Raw genomic sequence first — 20,786 nt, forward strand, 5'->3', positions numbered from 1 at the left:
GAGGAAGGTGTCATGGTCAGTCAATGTTATCAAACCCTGCAGACAAGTCAAGGAGGATAGGCAGGGACAAGACAAAGGATGGGCTGAATGCCCTCTTTCTGCACTGTAAGGATTCTATGATAGCTAGGTGAAGCGTTGATGCTATGAGAAAGTAGTGTTTGGGAAGATTGACGTTGAGGTGCCTAATGACAACATGTGTGGGGACATCAGAGGGAAAAGTGAGTTTGGAGATGGACTATCTTATGGTTGGGGACGATGAATGGGTCGAGGGTTTGTTGAAAGTCAATGGAAAAGAAAACTAGACATGGTGTAAAATGGACTGTCAACTTGCCATCACCCATTAATGTGCTGTTGTCAAAGACTAATTTTGCCTGCTATTAAGTTTTATATCGGCCAGCAGTGATTTCTTTTCAAATAGCTGAGGTAACCAACTGTACCAGGAAAGTGTACACATTGGACAGAACCTTGTGGAGCTGATGGAGGCCAGAGGAGAGCAACAAAGATGACCAGATATCAAGCATTTAAGATATGAACAAAAGTTAAGCGATCCCTCTTTGTACATAAAGAAAATTTAAAGGTTGCAGAATGAAAAAAAATTCCAAACAAATTGATGAGTTTTGATGCAGAGAAATTGTTCCTTGTGGTTAAACAGTTCAAATCCCAGGGGAGCAGGAGATTTTCTTTTAAAAATTAGGTACATAGGAAGAATGAAAGGAAGTCAGAGAATTTTTTTTTGTCAAAAGGCTCAGAGTTATCGAAGAATTTACCAGGAAAGCGTAATGAAGCAGACAGTATAAATGGGTCAAGAGATAATTAGATGTAATCCAAAGAGGAAAGGCAGTGAGAGATACGGTGAGGATAGGAGTTGGTAGGACTGATTTCTCAGTTGGGAATCGAGTTGGAGGTGAAAGTTACCTTGGACATAGAGCAGAATCTGGCAACTGCAAAACAAATGCTTGTTTGGAACTAAATATTGAACAAAGTGTCAAAGAAGGCTGTCAGTTTGCTGTTGTCCATTTTTTGCACTATGATTCAAAGAACAAAGAACAGTACAGCACAGGAAACAGGCCCTTCGGCCCTCCAAGCCTGTGCCGCTCCTTGGTCCAACTAGACCAATCGTTTGTATCCCTCCATTCCCAGGCTGCTCATGTGACTATCCAGGTAAGTCTTAAACGATGTCAGCGTGCCTGCCTCCACCACCCTACTTGGCAGCGCATTCCAGGCCCCCACCACCCTCTGTGTAAAAAACGTCCCTCTGATATCTGAGTTATACTTCGCCCCTCTCAGCTTGAGCCCGTGACCCCTCGTGATCGTCACCTCCGACCTGGGAAAAAGGTTCCCACTGTTCACCCTATCTATACCCTTCATAATCTTATACACCTCTATTAGATCTCCCCTCATTCTCCGTCTTTCCAAGGAGAACAACCCCAGTCTACCCAATCTCTCCTCATAGCTAAGACCCTCCATACCAGGCAACATCCTGGTAATCCTTCTCTGCACTCTCTCTAACGCCTCCACGTCCTTCTGGTAGTGCGGCGACCAGAACTGGACGCAGTACTCCAAATGTGGCCTAACCAGCGTTCTATACAGCTGCATCATCAGACTCCAGCTTTTATACTCTATACCCCGTCCTATAAAGGCAAGCATACCATATGCCTTCTTCACCACCTTCTCCACCTGTGTTGCCACCTTCAAGGATTTGTGGACTTGCACACCTAGGTCCCTCTATGTTTCTATACTCCTGATGACTCTGCCATTTATTGTATAACTCCTCCCTACATTATTTCTTCCAAAATGCATCACTTCGCATTTATCCGGATTAAACTCCATCTGCCACCTCTCCGCCCAATTTTCCAGCCTATTTATATCCTGCTGTATTGCCCGACAATGCTCTTCGCTATCCGCAAGTCCAGCCATCTTTGTGTCATCCGCAAAGTTGCTGATTACACCTGTTACACCTTCTTCCAAATCATTTATATATATCACAAATAGCAGAGGTCCCAGTACAGAGCCCTGCGGAACACCACTGGTCACAGACCTCCAGCCGGAAAAAGACCCTTCGACCACTACCCTCTGTCTCCTATGGCCAAGCCAGTTCTCCACCCATCTAGCCACTTCTCCTTGTATCCCATGAGCCTTAACCTTCTTAACCAACCTGCCATGTGGGACTTTGTCAAATGCCTTACTGAAATCCATATAGACGACATCCACGGCCCTTCCTTCATCAACCGTTTTTGTCACTTCCTCAAAAAACTCCACCAAATTTGTAAAGCACGACCTCCCTCTTACAAAACCATGCTGTCTGTCACTAATGAGATTGTTCCGTTCTAAATGCACATACATCCTGTCTCTAAGAATCCTCTCCAACAACTTCCCTACCACGGACGTCAAGCTCACCGGCCTATAATTTCCTGGGTTATCCCTGCTACCCTTCTTAAACAACGGGACCACATTCGCTATCCTCCAATCCTCAGGGACCTCACCCGTGTCCAAAGAAGCGACAAAGATTTCCGTCAGAGGCCCAGCAATTTCATCTCTCGTCTCAGGATGAATTTACCTCTAAATCCTTCTTGGGAAATCCCTGTGTAGTTTTTTAAAATTCATTTGTGGGACATGGGCGTCACTGGTTGGCCAGTATTCATTGCCCATCCTTAGTTGCCTTTGGGGGGCAGTTGAGAGTCAGCTACATTGCTGTGGCTTTGTAGTCATATATAGGCCAGACCAGGTAAGGCCAGCAGATTTCCTTCCCAAAAGAACATTAGTGAACCACATGAGCTATTCCGACAATCGACAATGATTTCATGGTCATCAGTAGATTCTTAATTCCAACTGTCTTAATCCTTAAGGAACAACTACATTAAAGCAGGTGCTAAAACACCAAAGCAGAAATCAGCAGCTGGTCGGATTAAAATTCAATTAATAAATCTGAAGTATCAAGCTAGTCTCAATTACGGTGACCATGACAATCTGCATTGATCGTTGTCAAAACCCATCTGTCCTTTCGGGAAGGAAATCTGCCGTCCTTACCCGATCTGGCCTACATGTGACTAGCACTGCTGCCTCACAGCACCAGGGACCCGGGTTCGATTCCCGGCTCGGGTCATTGTCTGTGCGGAGTCTGCGCGTTCTCCCCATGTCTGCATGGGTTTCCTTCGGGTGCTCCAGTTTCCTCCCATAGTCCGAAAGACATGCGGGTTAGGTGGATTGGCCATGCTAATTTCTCTCTCAGTGTACTCAGTGTACCCGAACAGGAGTGTGGTGACTAGGGGATTTTCACAGTCACTTCATTGCAGTGTTAATGTAAGCCTACTTATGACAATAAGTAAACTGAAGATCCCACAGAAATGTGGTTGACTCTTAACCACCCTTCAAAACTGTTATCTATGTGATATCTGAGACTTTAAGAGAGTACAGCAGAACTGACTCAACTGAACTTCAGGGACCAATGGGTGCTGGGAGTGAGTGATCCCCAGAGAGGGTAGTGTCCTCCCAAGCAGAATCTTCTGGAATCATGTTGTAAGCATGTAGAACTGGGCTCTGCCCCAGGGCATTCTTCATGCTGCATAAATCTCCTGTACCTAAGTTTCCCTTATCAGTAGCTACCTTGTTACTAACAAATGCTTGAAATCTCTTGACAATCCCATAACATGCACATAGAAATGGCCTAGAAAACTACACAGTTCAAGGGCAATTAGGGGTGGGCAAACAAAGCTGACCTTGCCAAGGATACCCCACATCCCACATGAGGTGGAGATGCTGACGTTGGACTGGGGTGGGCACAGTAAGAAGCCTCACAACACCAGGTTAAAGTCCAACAGGTTTATTTGGTGTCACGATCTTTCGGAGCGCTGCTCCTGCATCATCTGATGAAGGAGCGGCACTCTGAAAGTTTGTGATATCAACTAAACCTGTTGGACTTTAACCTGGTGTTGTGAGGCTTCTTACTGTACATCCCACACAAAACTGAAGATGAAAAATTGGCATAAAAATATAGCATGTCGCACCTATCAAACTACTCAGACCTTCGAACAAAGAAAAGTACAACACAGGAACAGGCCCTTGTATCGAATCCCTACAGTGCAGAAGGAGGCCATTTGGCCCATCAAGCCTGCACCGACAACAATCCCACCCATGTAACCCCACGTATTTACCCTGCCAGTCCCCCACCACTGAGGAACTATTTAGCATGGCCAATCCACCTACTCTGCACATCTTTGGACTGTGGGAGGAAACCAGAGGACACAGAGGAAACCCACACAGACACGGGGAAAATGTGCAAACTCCACACAGACAGTGACCCTAGGCCGGAATTGAACCTGGGCCCCTGGCACTTTGAGGCAGCAATGCTAACCACTGTGTCACCTCACAACAATCTTTAGCCATTTTTCCCCACTAAGTATGTTTTCCGATTAGGAAATGAATGGTTTTGGACTGATTATGAAGGTGAGTTGCTGGGTGACTTGTTCCACATTCCTGATTTTGAATCGAGTTAAAGGAGAGCTTGTTGGCCGTGTGTTTTAATTTAAAATACTTTACGCTGAGTAAAGCTACGGGTTTTAGAAAATTGTTTTACGGGTGAGTGGGATCTATTTCAAGGGCACGCTTACATGCTGGAAATCTCCCTGGGGCAGTCTGTCGCTCCCAAAGTGGAGACCCTCCAATCCCCTTCAGGGTAATCAACTGCACACACGCTGGCTGGCTGCCTGGCAACAAACAAATTCAATTTATTTCTTTGAAAAACCAGCTGAAGGAATTGTTTTATCGGATGATTTCATTGTTAATTTGGTCACCCGCTAATCAGTTTTAGTCATAAAGAAATCAAACGTTTGACAGAAGGAAATGTGACGTGGGTGATCAGATAGATGTTCTCCAGCTGTAGATTCCTGCGAAATGAGACCCAATAAAAAATTGTATGAATTTATTTTGCCGCTCATTGTGTCTTCTGAAGGGAATGATCTAAGCCACCCTTCGCCGTCGAGGTCCTTAACTCTGGAATTTGCTCTCTAAGTTTCTCCATTTCTTACTCCTCTTTTAAGACCTTAAAACCTATCTTTCGTGTGTTCAAGTCCCACCCCGGTGACTTGAGCACAGAAATCAAAGCGGTACCGAGGAAATGCAGCCCTGTTGGAGGTGCAGACTTCTGGAATAAAACATTAAACTGAGACGGCATAAGCCCTTGCAAGTAAATGTAACAGCTCCCATGGACACTGCTTTGAAGATGAGCCCAGGAGTTACCTCCGCACCTTAGCCTATATATATCTATCCGTAAAAGCATAGAACCCCAACAGCGCAGAAGGAGGCCATTCGGCCCGTCTGGTCTCCGAAAGAGCATCTTATCCAGGCCCATTGTCCCCCATGTATTCACCATGGCTTGGTGCCGCTGCCGTGTTAAAGGTGCTATCTAAATACAGTTTGTTGTGAAAGGTTTTCGTCTGTCTCCATAGAAACCTGATGTCGTTGGACTGCCTAAAGGAAAACTCGTGGTGGCGATGGAAATTAGCGTGGTCTGGATTTTCATTTGTCCTTTTTCTTCTCCCTCTAGATAACTCGGTCAGTATCTTGGCGAGACACAGTGGATTCAGTCGTCAGAAACAGGATGTTTACCTCCTGCCCATCATCATCTCAGACAGTGGGAACCCACCAATGAGCAGTACCAACACACTCACCATCCGGGTCTGTGGCTGCAGCACTGATGGCAGCGTCCAGTCCTGCAACGTGGAAGCTTTTGTTTTGCCCATTGGATTAAGCATGGGGGCTTTAATAGCAATATTAGCTTGCATTATCCTCCTCCTGGGTATGTGTGTATTTTCAGCATGCCTTACTGGGTTAACGGTGGTATTGGAATTCTCATCTGTCGGACAGTGATAGCACACTCACCCCTGACTGTACAGGCCACACTCCAATGGAGTGCAGTACTGAAGGAATACTGCACTGTCAGAGCCTCGTTCTGAGGCCAGGCACCCGCCCCCCCCCCCCACCCCCCCCCCACCCTCACACCCTCACACCCTCATCCCATTTAGAGATCCAGAGCTCCCTCCTCTTTGGCCTCTCCACCGAAACTCCAAATGCTCCCCTCACAATGGGATTAGCCAGCAGCTCTCTAAGTTGGCACCTTTCCCAAGGGAGGGGCAGTAGTCCCACCTGCAGACAGTCGGCACTCATTGGAGGGTAAATTGTATGCAGTGCAGTGGGAGTTGGCCCGGATGTGTTTCCTGTCGACTCTTGGGATGGTGGGAAATAAAACCCTGCTGTCTTAGTTGAAAGGTCAGTTAGGAGGGGTCATAGATGTGGGGCAAGAGGTTTAGGGTGTTGTCTCGGTTGAACATCTAAGTTATGAAGAGAGGTTGGAAAAGCTTCTGTTGTTTACGTTGGAGCAGAAAAGACTGAAGGACGACCTGATCGAGGTGATCAGGGCATGGGCAGGGTGGATAGGGAATAGCTGTTCCCTTTAGTTGAAGGTCGGACATGAGGGGACACAAATCCAAGGTGAGGTGCAGGAGGTTTAGGGAGATGTGAGGAAAAGCTTTTTTACCCAGAGGGTGGTGATGATCTGGAATGTGCTGCCTGGGAGGATGGTAGAGGCGGATTGCCTTACATCCTTTAAAAAGTACCTGAGGAGCACTTGGCACATCATAACATTCAAGGCTATGGGCCAAGTGCTGGTAAATGGGATTAGGTGGGAGGTCAAGTGTTCTTTGCGTATCAGTGCAGACCCGATGGGCTGAAGGGCCTCTTCTGCACTGTAGTATTTTGTGATCCTATGAAGTATTCAGGCCAATGGGGACATGACCTGGGTTCAAGGTCAATATTGGAACTACGGCCAACACCTATTGTCTAGGTTCCTACATGGAAGAATGGGCACTTGGACAAGGTATCTGGGGACTTCTAGCATCTGTGGAACCACTACATGGAAAATTAAAAGATCACAGGTCCATTATAAGAACTTGCAAACCCATCTGGCTTGTTCCATGAGCAATTGCGTCTTATTTTGTCCACTTACTCACAATCCACCCAATTGCTTCTTATGCATTCTATCCACCTCCACCGTCTACTCGGGCAGCTCATTATCATCGAGCATCTCCAGGAGAGGAGGAGTGGAAAGGGAACAGAGGACGGGATTTTACAGCTGTGCTCACCTCCAAGACTGGAAAATCCCAGATAATTAATTAATGGTGGGGGAGCGGGAGTGGGCGGGGGGGGGGGGGGGGGGGGGGGCGGGGGGGAGCCGGGGGATGGGGGGGAGCATGGTGAAAACAAAATGGAAACAACAAGGAGGTTTAGTGTGCACCCACCGTCTGAGGATCTGATAGAGATTTATAAAATTCTAACAGGTCCAAACAGGATAGATGCAGAGAGGACATTCCTGATGGTGGGGGAGTCCAGAACCAGGGGTCACAGTCTGAGGATTCGGGGTGAACCATTTAGGACGGAGGAGAGGAGACATTTCTTCACCTAAAGAGTGGTGAGCCTGTGGAATTCATTACCACAGGAAGTAGTTGCTGCCAAAACATTGAATGTATTCAAGTGGATATAGCACTTTGTACGAATGGGATCAAAGGTTATGGGAGAAAGCAGGATTAGGCTATTAAGTTGGACGATCAGCCATGATCGTGATGAATGGCGGAGCAGGCTCAAAGGGCCAAATGGCCTCCTCCTGCTCCAATCTTCTATGTTTCTATGTAACAAGTGGATTTGTGTACAACAGTGTTGGATTAATTACTGAGTTTTGTTTTGTTCACAGTTATCGTGGTGCTCTTTGTAACTTTAAGACGGCACAAGAATGAGCCTCTTATCATTAAGGATGATGAAGATGTGCGGGAAAACATCATTCGCTATGACGATGAAGGCGGTGGAGAAGAGGACACCGAAGCATTCGATATTGCTACTTTACAAAACCCTGATGGATTCAATGGATTCCTGCCTCGGAAGGACATCAAACCTGACCTGCAGTACGTCCCCAGGCAAGGCCTCCCGCCCGTCCCTAACGGAGTCGACGTGGATGAATTCATCAATGTCAGGCTCCATGATGCCGACATCGATCCAACGGCCCCCCCCTATGATTCCATCCAGATCTACGGCTATGAAGGGAGAGGCTCGATAGCCGGCTCACTGAGCTCACTAGAAACAACGTCGACAGATTCGGAGCAGAACTTTGACTACCTCAAGGAGTGGGGCCCACGGTTTAAAAAACTCGGGGATATGTATGCAGTTGGAGAGAGTGACAGAGAAACCTGACTCCGACTTGGAATTAACAATTCCCCGACATTTTAAAGAACAATGGTGTATAATTATATGGTTGCCAATTATTAACAATGGATAAGCTGGGCCATCTTTTAGATGCAGTCAACATTAGCTCCTTTCATCCTTGAAGTCCAGCTTATTGTAATATTGAACTAAAAAAAAATGCAGATTGTATGAGTGTTTTACTCTTGTGGAGTGTGGATTATGTGGATTGTTTAGGCAGGTTTTGGTTTCCTGGTTCTTGTATAGACTAACGTTCAGGCGAAGGACACGTTGGGATCTTACAGTGCTTCCGACATGGTTCCGTAGACTCTGGCTTTTCTCTGATTGCAGACCCAAGATCTTGTGGAGCCAAAGTGAAGCAATATCAATGTCTTTATCACGGAACTAATGAAAGTAACCAAAGGAAATGAAGGGGACAGCTGTGTCAGGACATCATAAAGCTTTGAAACCAATACCAGCTCCTTCCCCCTGCAGTAATATTAGCTGAGGTGTAATCGAGTGTTTCTTTGTGATTGGTGGTCACACAAGTAGACACAGTGTACTCTAACAGAGTGCCCTTAGGCTTCATAATATACTCATGTTCCATGTCCATTCCAGCCAAAAGTGTGCATCAAAACATTGGTGGCAAGTAACGAAGGCAGAAGCTAAACATCACCTCAGGTGGGAGTGCATCACAGACACACACATGCACACAAATTCTCATACAAGGACAGACAAACATACACACACAAATACACACACACACACACAAGTACACACACACACAAATACACACACACACAAATACACACACACACACATACACACACAAGTACACACACACACAAATACACACACACACAAATACACATACACACGCACACACACTCACACAAAAACACAAACACACACATTCACAAACACACACGCAACAAATACCCACACAAAGACAGACAAATACATACACACAAATGCATACTCACGCACACACACACACAAAAACACATACACACACATTCACAAACACACACAAATACCCATACAAGGACAGACAAACATACACACACAAATATACACACACACACACGCACACGCACACACAAAAACGCATACACACACATTCACAAATATGCAACAAATACCCACACAAAGACAGACAAACACGCACACACAAATTCACACACACACACACATTCACACAAAAACACATACACACACATTCACCCACACACAAATATTCACACACTCTCTGACACACAAATACTCACATAAACACAAACAAACACACACACACAAATACACGCGCACACATGCACACAAAACACATACACAAATGCACACGCACACAAATACTCATACAAGTACTCTATGATACACAAATACTCACACAAACACAAATGCACACACATAAATGAACACACACAGATGCAGTCACACAAAAACACATGCACACAGACACACACACAGACACTCACACACAGAAACACACACACACAAAACTATCAAATCTTTCTTGGGACTTAAAAGAAAAAACAATCTTCCATGCTATTGTACAAATATTAATAAAATACCTGAGACACTCTTGATGTGAATTTGCCAGAAGAGCAGATGATTTGAAACGTATGACAATGATGGTTTTAGGTTGTGTACAGTACTTGCATGCACAGGTCTACTGGCCCTTTGCCAGTGAGCCAAGGAATAGAGCTGGAATGGAACTGAGATCATGTGAATATTTGAATTCCAAACCTTTAGATACACGCTCATTACACAGTACAGTAGCGGTGTCAAACATGTGCTTATTGTGCTTCACTGTGTAATTTGAACAAAAAAAAAGAAAATGATTTAAAAAATGTTTTTTGTTCTGTATATAGATCTACTGTTTACTTTGGTGGCTTTTTCTTTTTGAAAAATGTACTTTGGCCATGCACGATGGCTCTTGCACACAAATTTGATGATAACAGCACTGAAAGCTACGTGCATTGCCAATTTTTAATGGGAAATATTACATTTCAGAGTAGATATTGTATATTACAATAGTCTTACGCACACAGAAAAGAGCCCTTATTAATTTTATACGTTGCTTTAATGCTATTTACTTGTACGTTTCGATTATTTTACTCCATGTATTGTACATCAGAGGAACCCCTGTATTGTTTCCTACTTTGTGAAATATATTTTTATAAATATTGCAGATTATGTCTCCATTTGTTTTGCCAGTAAATCCTCTGATTAGTTGTCACCAGCTTCACCATTGCTCGAGGGGAGGCGATGGCCCTGTGGTATTAGCACGAGACTATTAGTCTAAAGACTCAGCTAATGTTCTGGGAATCTTGGTTTAAATCCTGCCACAGCAGATGGTGGAATTTGAATTCAATGAAAAAATATATATTTGGAATTAAGAATCCACTGATGACCATGAAACTGTTGTCGGAAAAGCCCATCTGGTTCGCCAATATTTTTTTAGGGAAGGGGAAACCTGCCATCCTTACCTGGTCTGACCTACATGTGACCTCAGAGCCACAGCAATGTGGTTGACTCCTAACTGCCCTTGGGCAACTAGGGATGGGCAATAAATGTTGGCGAGCCAGTGACGCCTATGTCCTATGAATGAAATAATAAAAAGATGTTACAGTGAGAAGGTCTTTCCTGTATTAGAGTTAGTTCAGCAAATGCAAGCCTGTTCTCTGATAGTCTTTTAAAAGCGAAATGGTAAGAGTTCAGGGCCAATGCGTTCCTCTAAGAGTGAAGGACAAGGGCAGCGAGTCCAGGAAACCCTGGATGTCAAGAGATATCGAGGGTTCGATAACGAATAAAAAAAGAAGCAAATGGTAGGTATAAAGCACTAAAGACAGGGGAGGCCCTTCAGAAGTATAGAGAGTGTTGGGGATGTTTAAAAAAGAAATTAGGAGGACAAAGAGGAGCCACAAAATATCATTGGCAAATGAGATTAAGGAAAACCATAAGGCATTTTATAAGTATACTAAGAGCAAGAGGGATGACCAGGGAAAGAATGGGGCCCATTAGAGACCCGAGGGAGTGTGTGTGGAGCCAGAGGTCGGGGAGGGAGTGTGTGTGGAGCCAGAGGTCGGGGATGAAGTCTTAAATGAATATTTTTCATCTGTATTCACTAAGGAGAAAGACATAGTAGCTGGAGATTTCAGTTGGGACGGCGAAGTTCTAGTGCATGTTAAGATTAATAAGGAGAAGTTATTGGATGTTTTAGTGGGTATAAAGGTGCATAAATCCCCCGGCCTGATCAAATGTATCCCAGGCTGCTATGGGAGGACTGGGAGGAGATTGCAGGGGCCCTGACGGAAATATTTAGAACTTTGCTGGCCACAGGTGAAGTACCAGCTAATAGGAGGATAGCTAATGTAGTAGCTTTATTCAAGAAGGGCAGTAGGGAAAAGCCAGGCAATTACAGGCCAGTTAGTCTAACATCAGTGGTAAGGAAATTACTGTAAAATGTTTTGAGGGAAAGGATTAATCAACACCTGGAAAGTCAAGGATTGATCAGGGATAGTCAGCATGGATTTGCTGGTGAGTGATCCTGTCTATCTAATTTAGTAGAGTTTTTTGAAAAGGTAATCAAATATATTGATGAGGGTAGCACAGTTGAACTTTTGTAAGACCTTTGACAAGGTTCCCACATGGTAGACTGGGGGACCAGGAGGTTGGAGCCCTTGGGACCCAAGGCAAATTGGTAAATTGGATCCAAAATTGGCTTGTTAATAGGAGGCAAAGTGTGATGTTGAAGGGTTTCTTTGTAATTGGAAGCCTGTGACCAGCAGTGTACCACAGGGAACGGTGCTGGGACCCTTCACTTCCAGTCTACCATGTGGGACCTTGTCAAAGGTCTTACAGAAGTTCAACCGTGCTACCCTCATCAATATATTTGATTACCTTTTCAAAAAACTCCACTAAATTAGCTAGACAGGATCACTCACCAACAAATCCATGCTGACTATCCCTGATCATATACATTAATGACTTGGATATGAATGTAGAAGGTATAATTACCAAGTTGCAGATGACACGAAGATTGGTTGTGATGATAATGAGGAGGATATTCTTAGACTGCAGATTGCTATTGATCAGTAGATGAAATTTAATCCTGATAAGTGTGAGGCGATGTCCAACAAGGGTAGCATATAAACAATGAATGGTAGGTCCAGAGGGAGCATTGACAAAGGGACCTTTTTGTACAAGTCCATAGATCCCTGAAGGTGGCAGCACAGGTAGACAGTGTGGTGAAGAAGGCTTATGGAGTGCTTGCCTTCATTAGCTGGGGCATGGAATATAGGCATGATGTGGAAATCTCCCACTCACCTGACGAAGGAGCAGCGCTCGGAAAGCTAGTGGCGTTTGCTACCAAATAAACCTGCTGGACTTTAACCTGGTGTTGTTAGACTCCTTACATGGAATATAGGAGCAGAGAGGTCGAGGTACAAGTTTATAAAACAACTGTCAGGTCACAGATGCAATATTTTGTGCAGTTCTGGTCACTACACTATCAGAAGGACTTGATTGCACAGGAGAGGGTGAAGAGGAGATTCACCAGGATGTTGCCTGGGATGGAAAGTTTGAGCTATGAATAGAGACTGAATGAGCTGGGTTTGTTTTCTCTGGAGCAGAGGAGGTTGAGGGGCGAAATGATGGAGGTATACAAAATTGAGAGGCATAGATAGGGTAGATTGTAAGAATCTTTTCCTAGTGGCAGAGGTGTCTAAGACCAGAGGGCCTAGGTTTAAAGTGAGGAGTAAGTGGTTTGGGGGGGAATCTGAGGATACGTTTTATCACCCAGAGGGTGGCTGAAATCTGGAAGGTGCTGCCTGAGAGGGTGGTGGAGCCAGGGACTCTCGCAACATTTAAGAAGCATCTGGACGAGCACTTAAATCACCAAGGCTATAGAGCAAGTGCTGGTAAATAGGATTAGTATAGATAGGTATTTAATGGTCAGCATAGACACGGTGGGCCGAAGGGCCTGTTTCTGTGCGGTATGACTCTATAACTCAATGCGATATTTATTCCTTCCTCCCTGCCAGGTTTGAAATTCCCTCAGCTTTCTTGTCTCCGCAGTATTGTAATCAGAAGTCTCACAACACCAGGTTAAAGTCCAACAGGTTTATTTGGAATCACGAGCTTTCAGAGCGCTGCTTCATCAGGTGAGTGAAGGTGATCACCTGATGAAGGAGCAGCACTCCAAAAGCTCGTGATTCCAAATAAACCTGTTGGACTTTAACCAGAAGTGTTGTGAGACTTCTTACTGTGCTCTCCCCAGCCCAACACCGGCATCTCCACATCATGTATTGTAATCAGTCATTCTCTCTATTTTCCTCTCAAAACGAACTTGTATTTATATTGTAATGTCAACATCATAAAGCATCCACTGCAAAGTCGCATCATCAAACAAAACTGTACACCCAGTCATGGAAGGAAGTATTCGGCCAGGTGACTGAGGTTAGATTCTAAGGACGAAGTGAGGGAGATGCAGGAAGGTGAAGGGAGAGTCTTCCTGGTTTTGGAGCCTAGGCGGTTGAAGGAAATGGTCAGGTCATTAAAATTGGAAATTAATTAGATACTCAAAGAACAAAGAAAAGAACAAAGAACAATACAGCACAGGAAACAGGCCCTTCGGCCCTCCAAGCTTGTGCCGCTCCTTGGTCCAACTAGACCAATCGTTTGTATCCCCCCATTCCCAGGCTGCGCATGTGATTATCCAGGTAAGTCTTAAACGATGTCAGCGTGCCTGCCTCCACCACCCTACTTGGCAGCGCATTCCAGGCCCCCACCACCCTCTGTAAAAAACGTCCCTCTGATATCTGAGTTATACTTCGCCCCTCTCACCTTGAGCCCATGACCCCTCGTGATCGTCACCTCCGACCTGGGAAAAAGCTTCCCACTGTTCACCCTATCTATACCCTTCATAATCTTGTACACCTCTATTAGATCTCCCCTCATTCTCCGTCTTTCCAGGGAGAACAACCCCAATTTACCCAATCTCTCCTCATAGCTAAGACCCTCCATACCAGGCAACATCCTGGTAAACCTTCTCTGCACTCTCTCTAACGCCTCCACGTCCTTCTGGTAGTGTGGCGACCAGAACTGGACGCAGTACTCCAAATGCGGCCTAACCAGCGTTCTATACAGCTGCATCATCAGACTCCAGCTTTTATACTCTATACCCCGTCCTATAAAGGCAAGCATAGCATATGCCTTCTTCACCACCTTCTCCACCTGTGTTGCCACCTTCAAGGATTTGTGGACTTGCACAACTAGGTCCCTCTGTGTTTCTATACTCATGAAGAAGCGTAGACCTCTTGGATGGGTTCCAGGCTGGAGAAGGAGTGAAGCCAGGGAGGGATTTGTCAACAAGGATGAGAATTTGTAAATTGAGATGTTTTCAAACTGGGGGACCCACTATAAGTCAGAGAACATAGTATTGATGGACCAACAACATTTGATGTGAGCACTCCCATTATTGAATCTTACACACTGTTCCTCCTCTATGAATCCTCACTGTGTCTAAATGAAGAGATGGCATCATCTTTTATTTCACCTCATTCCAAAGAAGGGGTGCTCCTCACCTCCCCCAATTTTCTTTTCCTCCTTTCCTCCTCTTGTCTCACCCAGTTCCTAAATTAAAGGGAAAATGCTGAATTATGCCAACATGGAACTAAAGATAATTGAATTGGATTTTATTGTTTATGACTAAGGTTTCACGTGCAATGCTGTTTACTTCTGGAGTTTACCTACAAAAAACAATTCAATTAAAGGAACCGCCTCACTCAGTGAATGATGTGTGTAAAATGCAGGATTAAGAAGGTATGAACACGTGGTTTTCACTATAAGACCGTAAGGCGTCAGAGCAGAAGTGGGTAATTTGGCCTGCAACCCGCTTGCCTTTCTGCTCATCAACTCTCCCGCTCACCAACCCTCTCTCTCTCCTGTTCACGCTTCCCTCCTCAAACCTCACACTTGCCGCCCCTCTCAATCCTTTTCTCCCACTTGCCACCCTTCTCCCAAGCCTCCTCTCAAAGCAAGGGTTTGGGAGAGGGTAGTGGCAAGCAACAGGGTGGGCCACCAAGTGGGAGGGTTGGGGAGGGAACACATGAGTGAGAAGGAGAGGTGACAAGCAGAATCTTGTGCCCAGCCCCTTGATGAGTGAGGTTGGGGGCGGGCGGGGGGGGGGGGGGGGGGGGGAGGAATATTTAATTAGGTGGGATAGTAATGAGTGGGGATCATAAAATAGAATAGAATCATAGAATGGCTACTGTGCAGAAGCAGGCCATTCGGCCCATCGACTCTGCACTGACATCCCGAAAGAGCATCTTACCCAGGCTAACTCCACCCTATCCCCACAATCTCATGTGTTTACCCCACTAACCCCCTAACCTACACATATTGGGACACCAAGTGCAATTTATCATGACCAGTCCACCTAACCCGCAAATCTTTGGACTGTGGAAGGAAACTGGAGCACCCGGAGGAAACCCATGTAGACACGGGGAAAACATGCAAACTCCGTACAGACAGGATGATAACTTCTTCCTGTTTCCAATCCAATTAGATTGGGGATGGGAAGACTCATGGGTGTCCTTTCCATCCTGCTGCCTATTGAGGCTACTGAGGACCTTATTCCACTAGTATTAACACAAGGGGAGAATGACATGCAAACCCTGTGCTTGTGGGCACCCAGGGATCAGTCCTTTGTTCAAAGATCAAAGAACCCACCATCAGGAAGTGGGAGGGGGATCTGCTTCTATTGATTTCCTATGCTCCCCCTCACCACTCACCACTGACCTGGGATTCAATGATGATCCTCAGCCTTGGGTGGATATCATACCGGCAGCTGCCATTGTCTCCCCAGGGATTCACCAGCAGCTCTTGGTGAATGGGACCTCCTGCTTCTGGGGTCCTTGTTCCTTGGGGAAAGGTCTGTGCAGGCCTGTCAAGTGATTGAGTGGGCTTCCCTGGAAAGAGAGAGATATGACTTGGGACTTCCCGCTGGCTCTCTGGGCTCTGACGCTGACCCCCGGCAAGTTGGAGGGTCTTCAAGAGGGAGGGGTGGTGAGCGGGCGAATGGGCAAATGGGAGAGCGGGCAAGCAGGAGGGAGGCATGAATGGGAAGTTCAGTAACAGGTTTGCATGCCATTCTCCCTGCATGGAGCTGCCCCATTCATATTTGGGTGAATACTAGTGGAATGACGTCCTCAAGGAGCCTCAATAGGCAGTAGGATGGAAAGCACACCCATGAATCTTCACATCCCCAACCTAATTGGATTTAAAACAGGAAGAAGGTATGATCCTCTCTGCGAGGAATTTGTATGTTCTCCCGTGTCTGTGTGGGTTTCCTCCGGATGCTCCAGTTTCTTCCAACAGTTCAGAAATGTGCAGGTTAGGCAGATTGGCCATGCGAAATTGCTCTTGGTGTCCCAGGATGTGTCAGTTAGGGAATTAGTGGGGTAAATACTTGGGCTTATGGGGATAGGGTGGGGTTAGACTGGATAGGGTGCTCTTTTGGGATGTCAGTGCAGACTCGATGGGCTGAATGGCCTGCTTCTGCACAGTAGGGATTCTATGATTCTATTCTGTTCTATGATCCCCACTCATCACTAGCCAACTGAATTAAGTATCCCCCCCAACCACCTCATTCACCAAGGAGCTGGGCACAAGATTCTGCTTGCTATCTCTCCTTCCCACTCACCTGCTCCCAGCCCAACCCTCCCACTTGACGTTGGAGAGGTGGTGAGCAGAAGAGCCAACGGGTGGGAGAGGCACCAAGCAGGAGGTTTGGCGAGCTGGAAAGGTGACAGATCAGAGGGTCAGTGAGTGAGATGGATGGCGAGTAGGGGCAATGGTTATCAGGAGAGATGGTGAGAAGGAGAAGTAGTGAGTGGGATAGAGATGGTGAGCAGAAGAGTCAGGAAGGGAAGAGGTGAGTGGGAGTGTCCTGGAGCAGGACAGGCAGCGAGCGGGTTTAAAAAGTTCATCTATTTATCAATCACAAGTAGGCTTACATTAACACTGCTATTAACTTACTGTTAAAATCCCCTAGTCACCACATTCCAGTGCCTGTTCGGGTACACGGAGGAAGAATTTAGCATGGCCAATGCACCTAACCAGCATGTCTTTTGGACAGTGGGAAGATACCAGAGCACCCGGAGGAAACCCACCCAGACACAGTGAGAACTTGCAAACTCCACACAGACAGTGACCCAAGCTGGGAATCAAACCCGGGTCCCTGGCACTGAGGCAGCAGTGCTAACCACTGTGCTACCGTGCTGCCGTGGGAGGTAAGTGAAAGAATTAATAAGTTATTTAAGAGCTGGTAAGTTGTTGAACCCATCAGTAACTCTACACTTGGTGTGTGGTGTACAGTTATTAATTTGTTTATCTCTTATAATCATTTTTGTGTTTTATTTACCAAAATATATTTTGAGAAGAAATAGATCTATAAGTATTTTTTAAAGTTCTATTTGTGTGGCCCTATTAACATTTTCCAAAATTTTAACTGGTCCTTGCTATTTTTGCAGTGAATTTCACCGTTATAAATTTTTAACACACTTTGAAAACTTCAATGACTAATCTAATATTAATTCACTTACTCACAACTAAAGGTTTCAGTTATGGTTCACTGGTGACATTAACATTTCTGAGTGAAAAGGTTTGGGATCAAATGCCAATCCAGAGACTGGAGCACAAAATCCAAGCTGATGCTCCAATTGCAATACAGAGGGAGTGCTGCACTGTCAGTGCTGCCACCTTCAGATGGGGCAATAATAAGAACATAAGAACATAAGAAATAGGAGCAGGAGTGGGCCATCTAGCCCCTCGAGCCTGCCCCGCCATTCAATAAGATCATGGCTGATCTGAAGTGAATCAGTTCCACTTACCCGCCTGCTCCCCATAACCCCTAATTCCCTTACCGATCAGAAATCCATCTATCCGTGACTTAAACATATTCAACGAGGTAGCCTCCACCACTTCAGTGGACAGAGAATTCCAGAGATTCACCACTCTCTGAGAGAAGAAGTTCCTCCTCAACTCTGTCCTAAACTGACCCCCCTTTATTTTGAGGCTGTGCCCTCTCGTTCTGGTTTCCTTTCTAAGTGGAAAGAATCTCTCCACTTCTACCCTATCCAGCCCCTTCATTATCTTATATGCCTTATATATTATATTAAACCAAGGCTCTGTCTGCACTCTCAGGTAAACATAAATGTCCCCATGGCACTGTTTCAAAGGAAAGCAACAGAGAAATCTCCAGGTGAAATAAACTCTCAACCAATATCAATAAGAACATATTATCTGGCTATAATTCTGAAGTTTTTATTAGTCACAAGTGAGGCTTACATTAACACTGCAATGAAGTAACTGTGAAAATCCCCTAGTCACCACAGTCACCACAGCCTGTTCAGGTCAATGCACCTAACCAGCACGTCTTTCAGAATGTGGGAGGAAACCAGAGCACCCGGAAGAAACCCACACAGACACGGAGAGAACATGCAAACTCCACTCAGACAGTCACCCAAGCCAGGAACTAAACCCAAGTCCCTGGTGCTGTGAAGCAGCAGTGCTAACCACTGTGTTACCGTGCCACATTCATGGCATATTAGCGTCACTGGTAAGGTTAGCATGTGTTGCCCATCCCTAATTTCCCTTGAACTGAATGGTTTTCCAGGCCATTTCCAGAGAGCATCTAAGAGTCACGCACTTTACTGTTCATCTTGTGTCACGTGTAGTCCAGATCAGGTGATTTCCTTCCCTAAACACAGTGGTTAGCAAGTTGCTTCACAGTGCCAGTGTACCCAAACAGGCGTGGAATGTGGTGACTAAAGGGTTTTCACAGTAACTTCATTAAAGTGCTAATATAAGTCTACTTGTGACTAATAAATAAACTTTACTTAAACTTAACTTAAAGGAAATTAGCGAATCAGATGGGTTTTTACCACAATCGACAATAGTTTCACACGGCATGATCTTACGACCTCATCCCGCCCGTTATTCAGCGAGGTGAGGTTGTAAGCTTGCGTGAGAGGAGAAAAATCAAGTTTGCACCCGTTTTTACACCTCACACAATTTTACCAGCTTTGCGCCCTTTCTGGGTGCAAAGCCAATTTCAATTAACATGTCTCCCAGTTCACTAGGAGATCGAGGCGCCTGCTATCTGCTACCGGCTTCACCGGCGAGCTTAGGCTCTGCCCCCCCCCCCCACCACTTGTGAGAATCACACTGCTGTCCAACGAATTGGCAGAATGTCATAAGATTGCATTTTCAAATTTGCCCACAAGGCAGGTCTGGTACTCTTCCATTTTCCTTCTCGTTTGGCACTTGGAAATCTTTCCTCAGGTTGTGCCCACATTTGCCATTACTGAAGCTAGTTTTTATTCTGGATTTTATTAATTGCATTTAAATTGCACAGCTGTGGGATCCTGATGTGGATAAAAATGGCTGCTGTGACAGCTGTGACGTGCTTCCTTGGCTCATTGGACATCCTGGCCTCACGCAATTTGCTAAATAAATGCAATAAGCCCTTTCCTTTCTTTAACTCTGGAATACCATGATTGGAATAATTAGTTTTTTGAGTACTTGTGATCACAATAAAGGTAACTGATATTTGTTATTAATGAACAGAATCTAAATCAATATAAGTGCAGTGATAAATTTGATGATAATAGCTTTGCATTGGGTAGATGAAACCCTGTGTAACAATAACAACATCCAATTACCAAGGTTACAGCGAGTTCTTGGCAGGTCTGTTTCTGGTTAAGTCTTTAATGTGGACTTTCAATTACAGAGATACAACCTATTTTGTGTCACAATAGATTCATTGGAGTGTTGAGTGTTTGAGTCAGTTTCAATAATGCATTGATTCCAGTGCAGCTTTTCCAATTCTCTTCCATTGTTTTCGATTCTGCCTCATTCTCCTTGTTCTCTTTCCAAAGCCTTAAAACATTTAATCCCTGCTTATGACCTTCAAACGCCTTTCGATTTAGATGAAATTTGAGGAACCTAAACTTAAACACGATAGGCGGGATGTTGCGGCCTTGCTCAACATGAGACTGGGAAATCCCACCCGATATCCCACTGACCGATTGTCAGGACGAAATGCTCTTTTTTCAACCAGTGTCCAGTCATTGTCCAAAGATATGCGGGTTAGGTTGATTGGCCAGGCTAAATTGCCCCATAGTGTCAGGGGGATTAGGAGTATAAATATGTGGCGTTATGGGGATAGGGCCTGGGTGGGATTGTTGTTGGCGCAGGCTCGATGGGCCAAATGGCCTCCTTCTGCACTGTAGATTCTATGATTACAGGAGAGATGATTCAGGTAGACAAGACAACTAGTAATTTATGACGAGCAAGCTACCTTTATCTATATAAATGTACAAATTTTACTGCACGACATTAATGACCACGAGGCCTGGCGCTATAAATCCCTCTTGCCTTTTACTGGACTGGAAAATCATTGCCATTACATTCACTTTATCTACATACACTTTTCCAGGCACACAGCACCAGAGACAAGGTTTTCTGAATTGCCATTCACTTAAAATAAACAGGTT

At 45.2% G+C, this 20,786-nt stretch overlaps 1 protein-coding gene across 4 annotated transcripts in view; it reads left to right on the plus strand.

Annotated features, from left to right (window-relative positions):
• The window catches only part of cdh8 (cadherin 8), a 242,360-nt gene extending 231,951 nt beyond the window's left edge, over positions 1-10,409 (plus strand). For all 4 annotated transcript variants that reach the window (XM_078210545.1, XM_078210546.1, XM_078210547.1 and 1 more), the window contains 2 exons: positions 5,543-5,794; positions 7,742-10,409. In XM_078210545.1, the coding sequence (XP_078066671.1) occupies positions 5,543-5,794; positions 7,742-8,235 (746 nt within the window). In that variant the 3' untranslated portion in view covers positions 8,236-10,409. The remainder of the gene's footprint in view (positions 1-5,542; positions 5,795-7,741) is intronic.
• Positions 10,410-20,786: the final 10,377 nt, after the last annotated feature.

The sequence above is a fragment of the Mustelus asterias genome, chromosome 4, assembly GCF_964213995.1.
Source record: "Mustelus asterias chromosome 4, sMusAst1.hap1.1, whole genome shotgun sequence".
In the NCBI taxonomy this organism is placed as follows: Eukaryota; Metazoa; Chordata; class Chondrichthyes; order Carcharhiniformes; family Triakidae; genus Mustelus; species Mustelus asterias.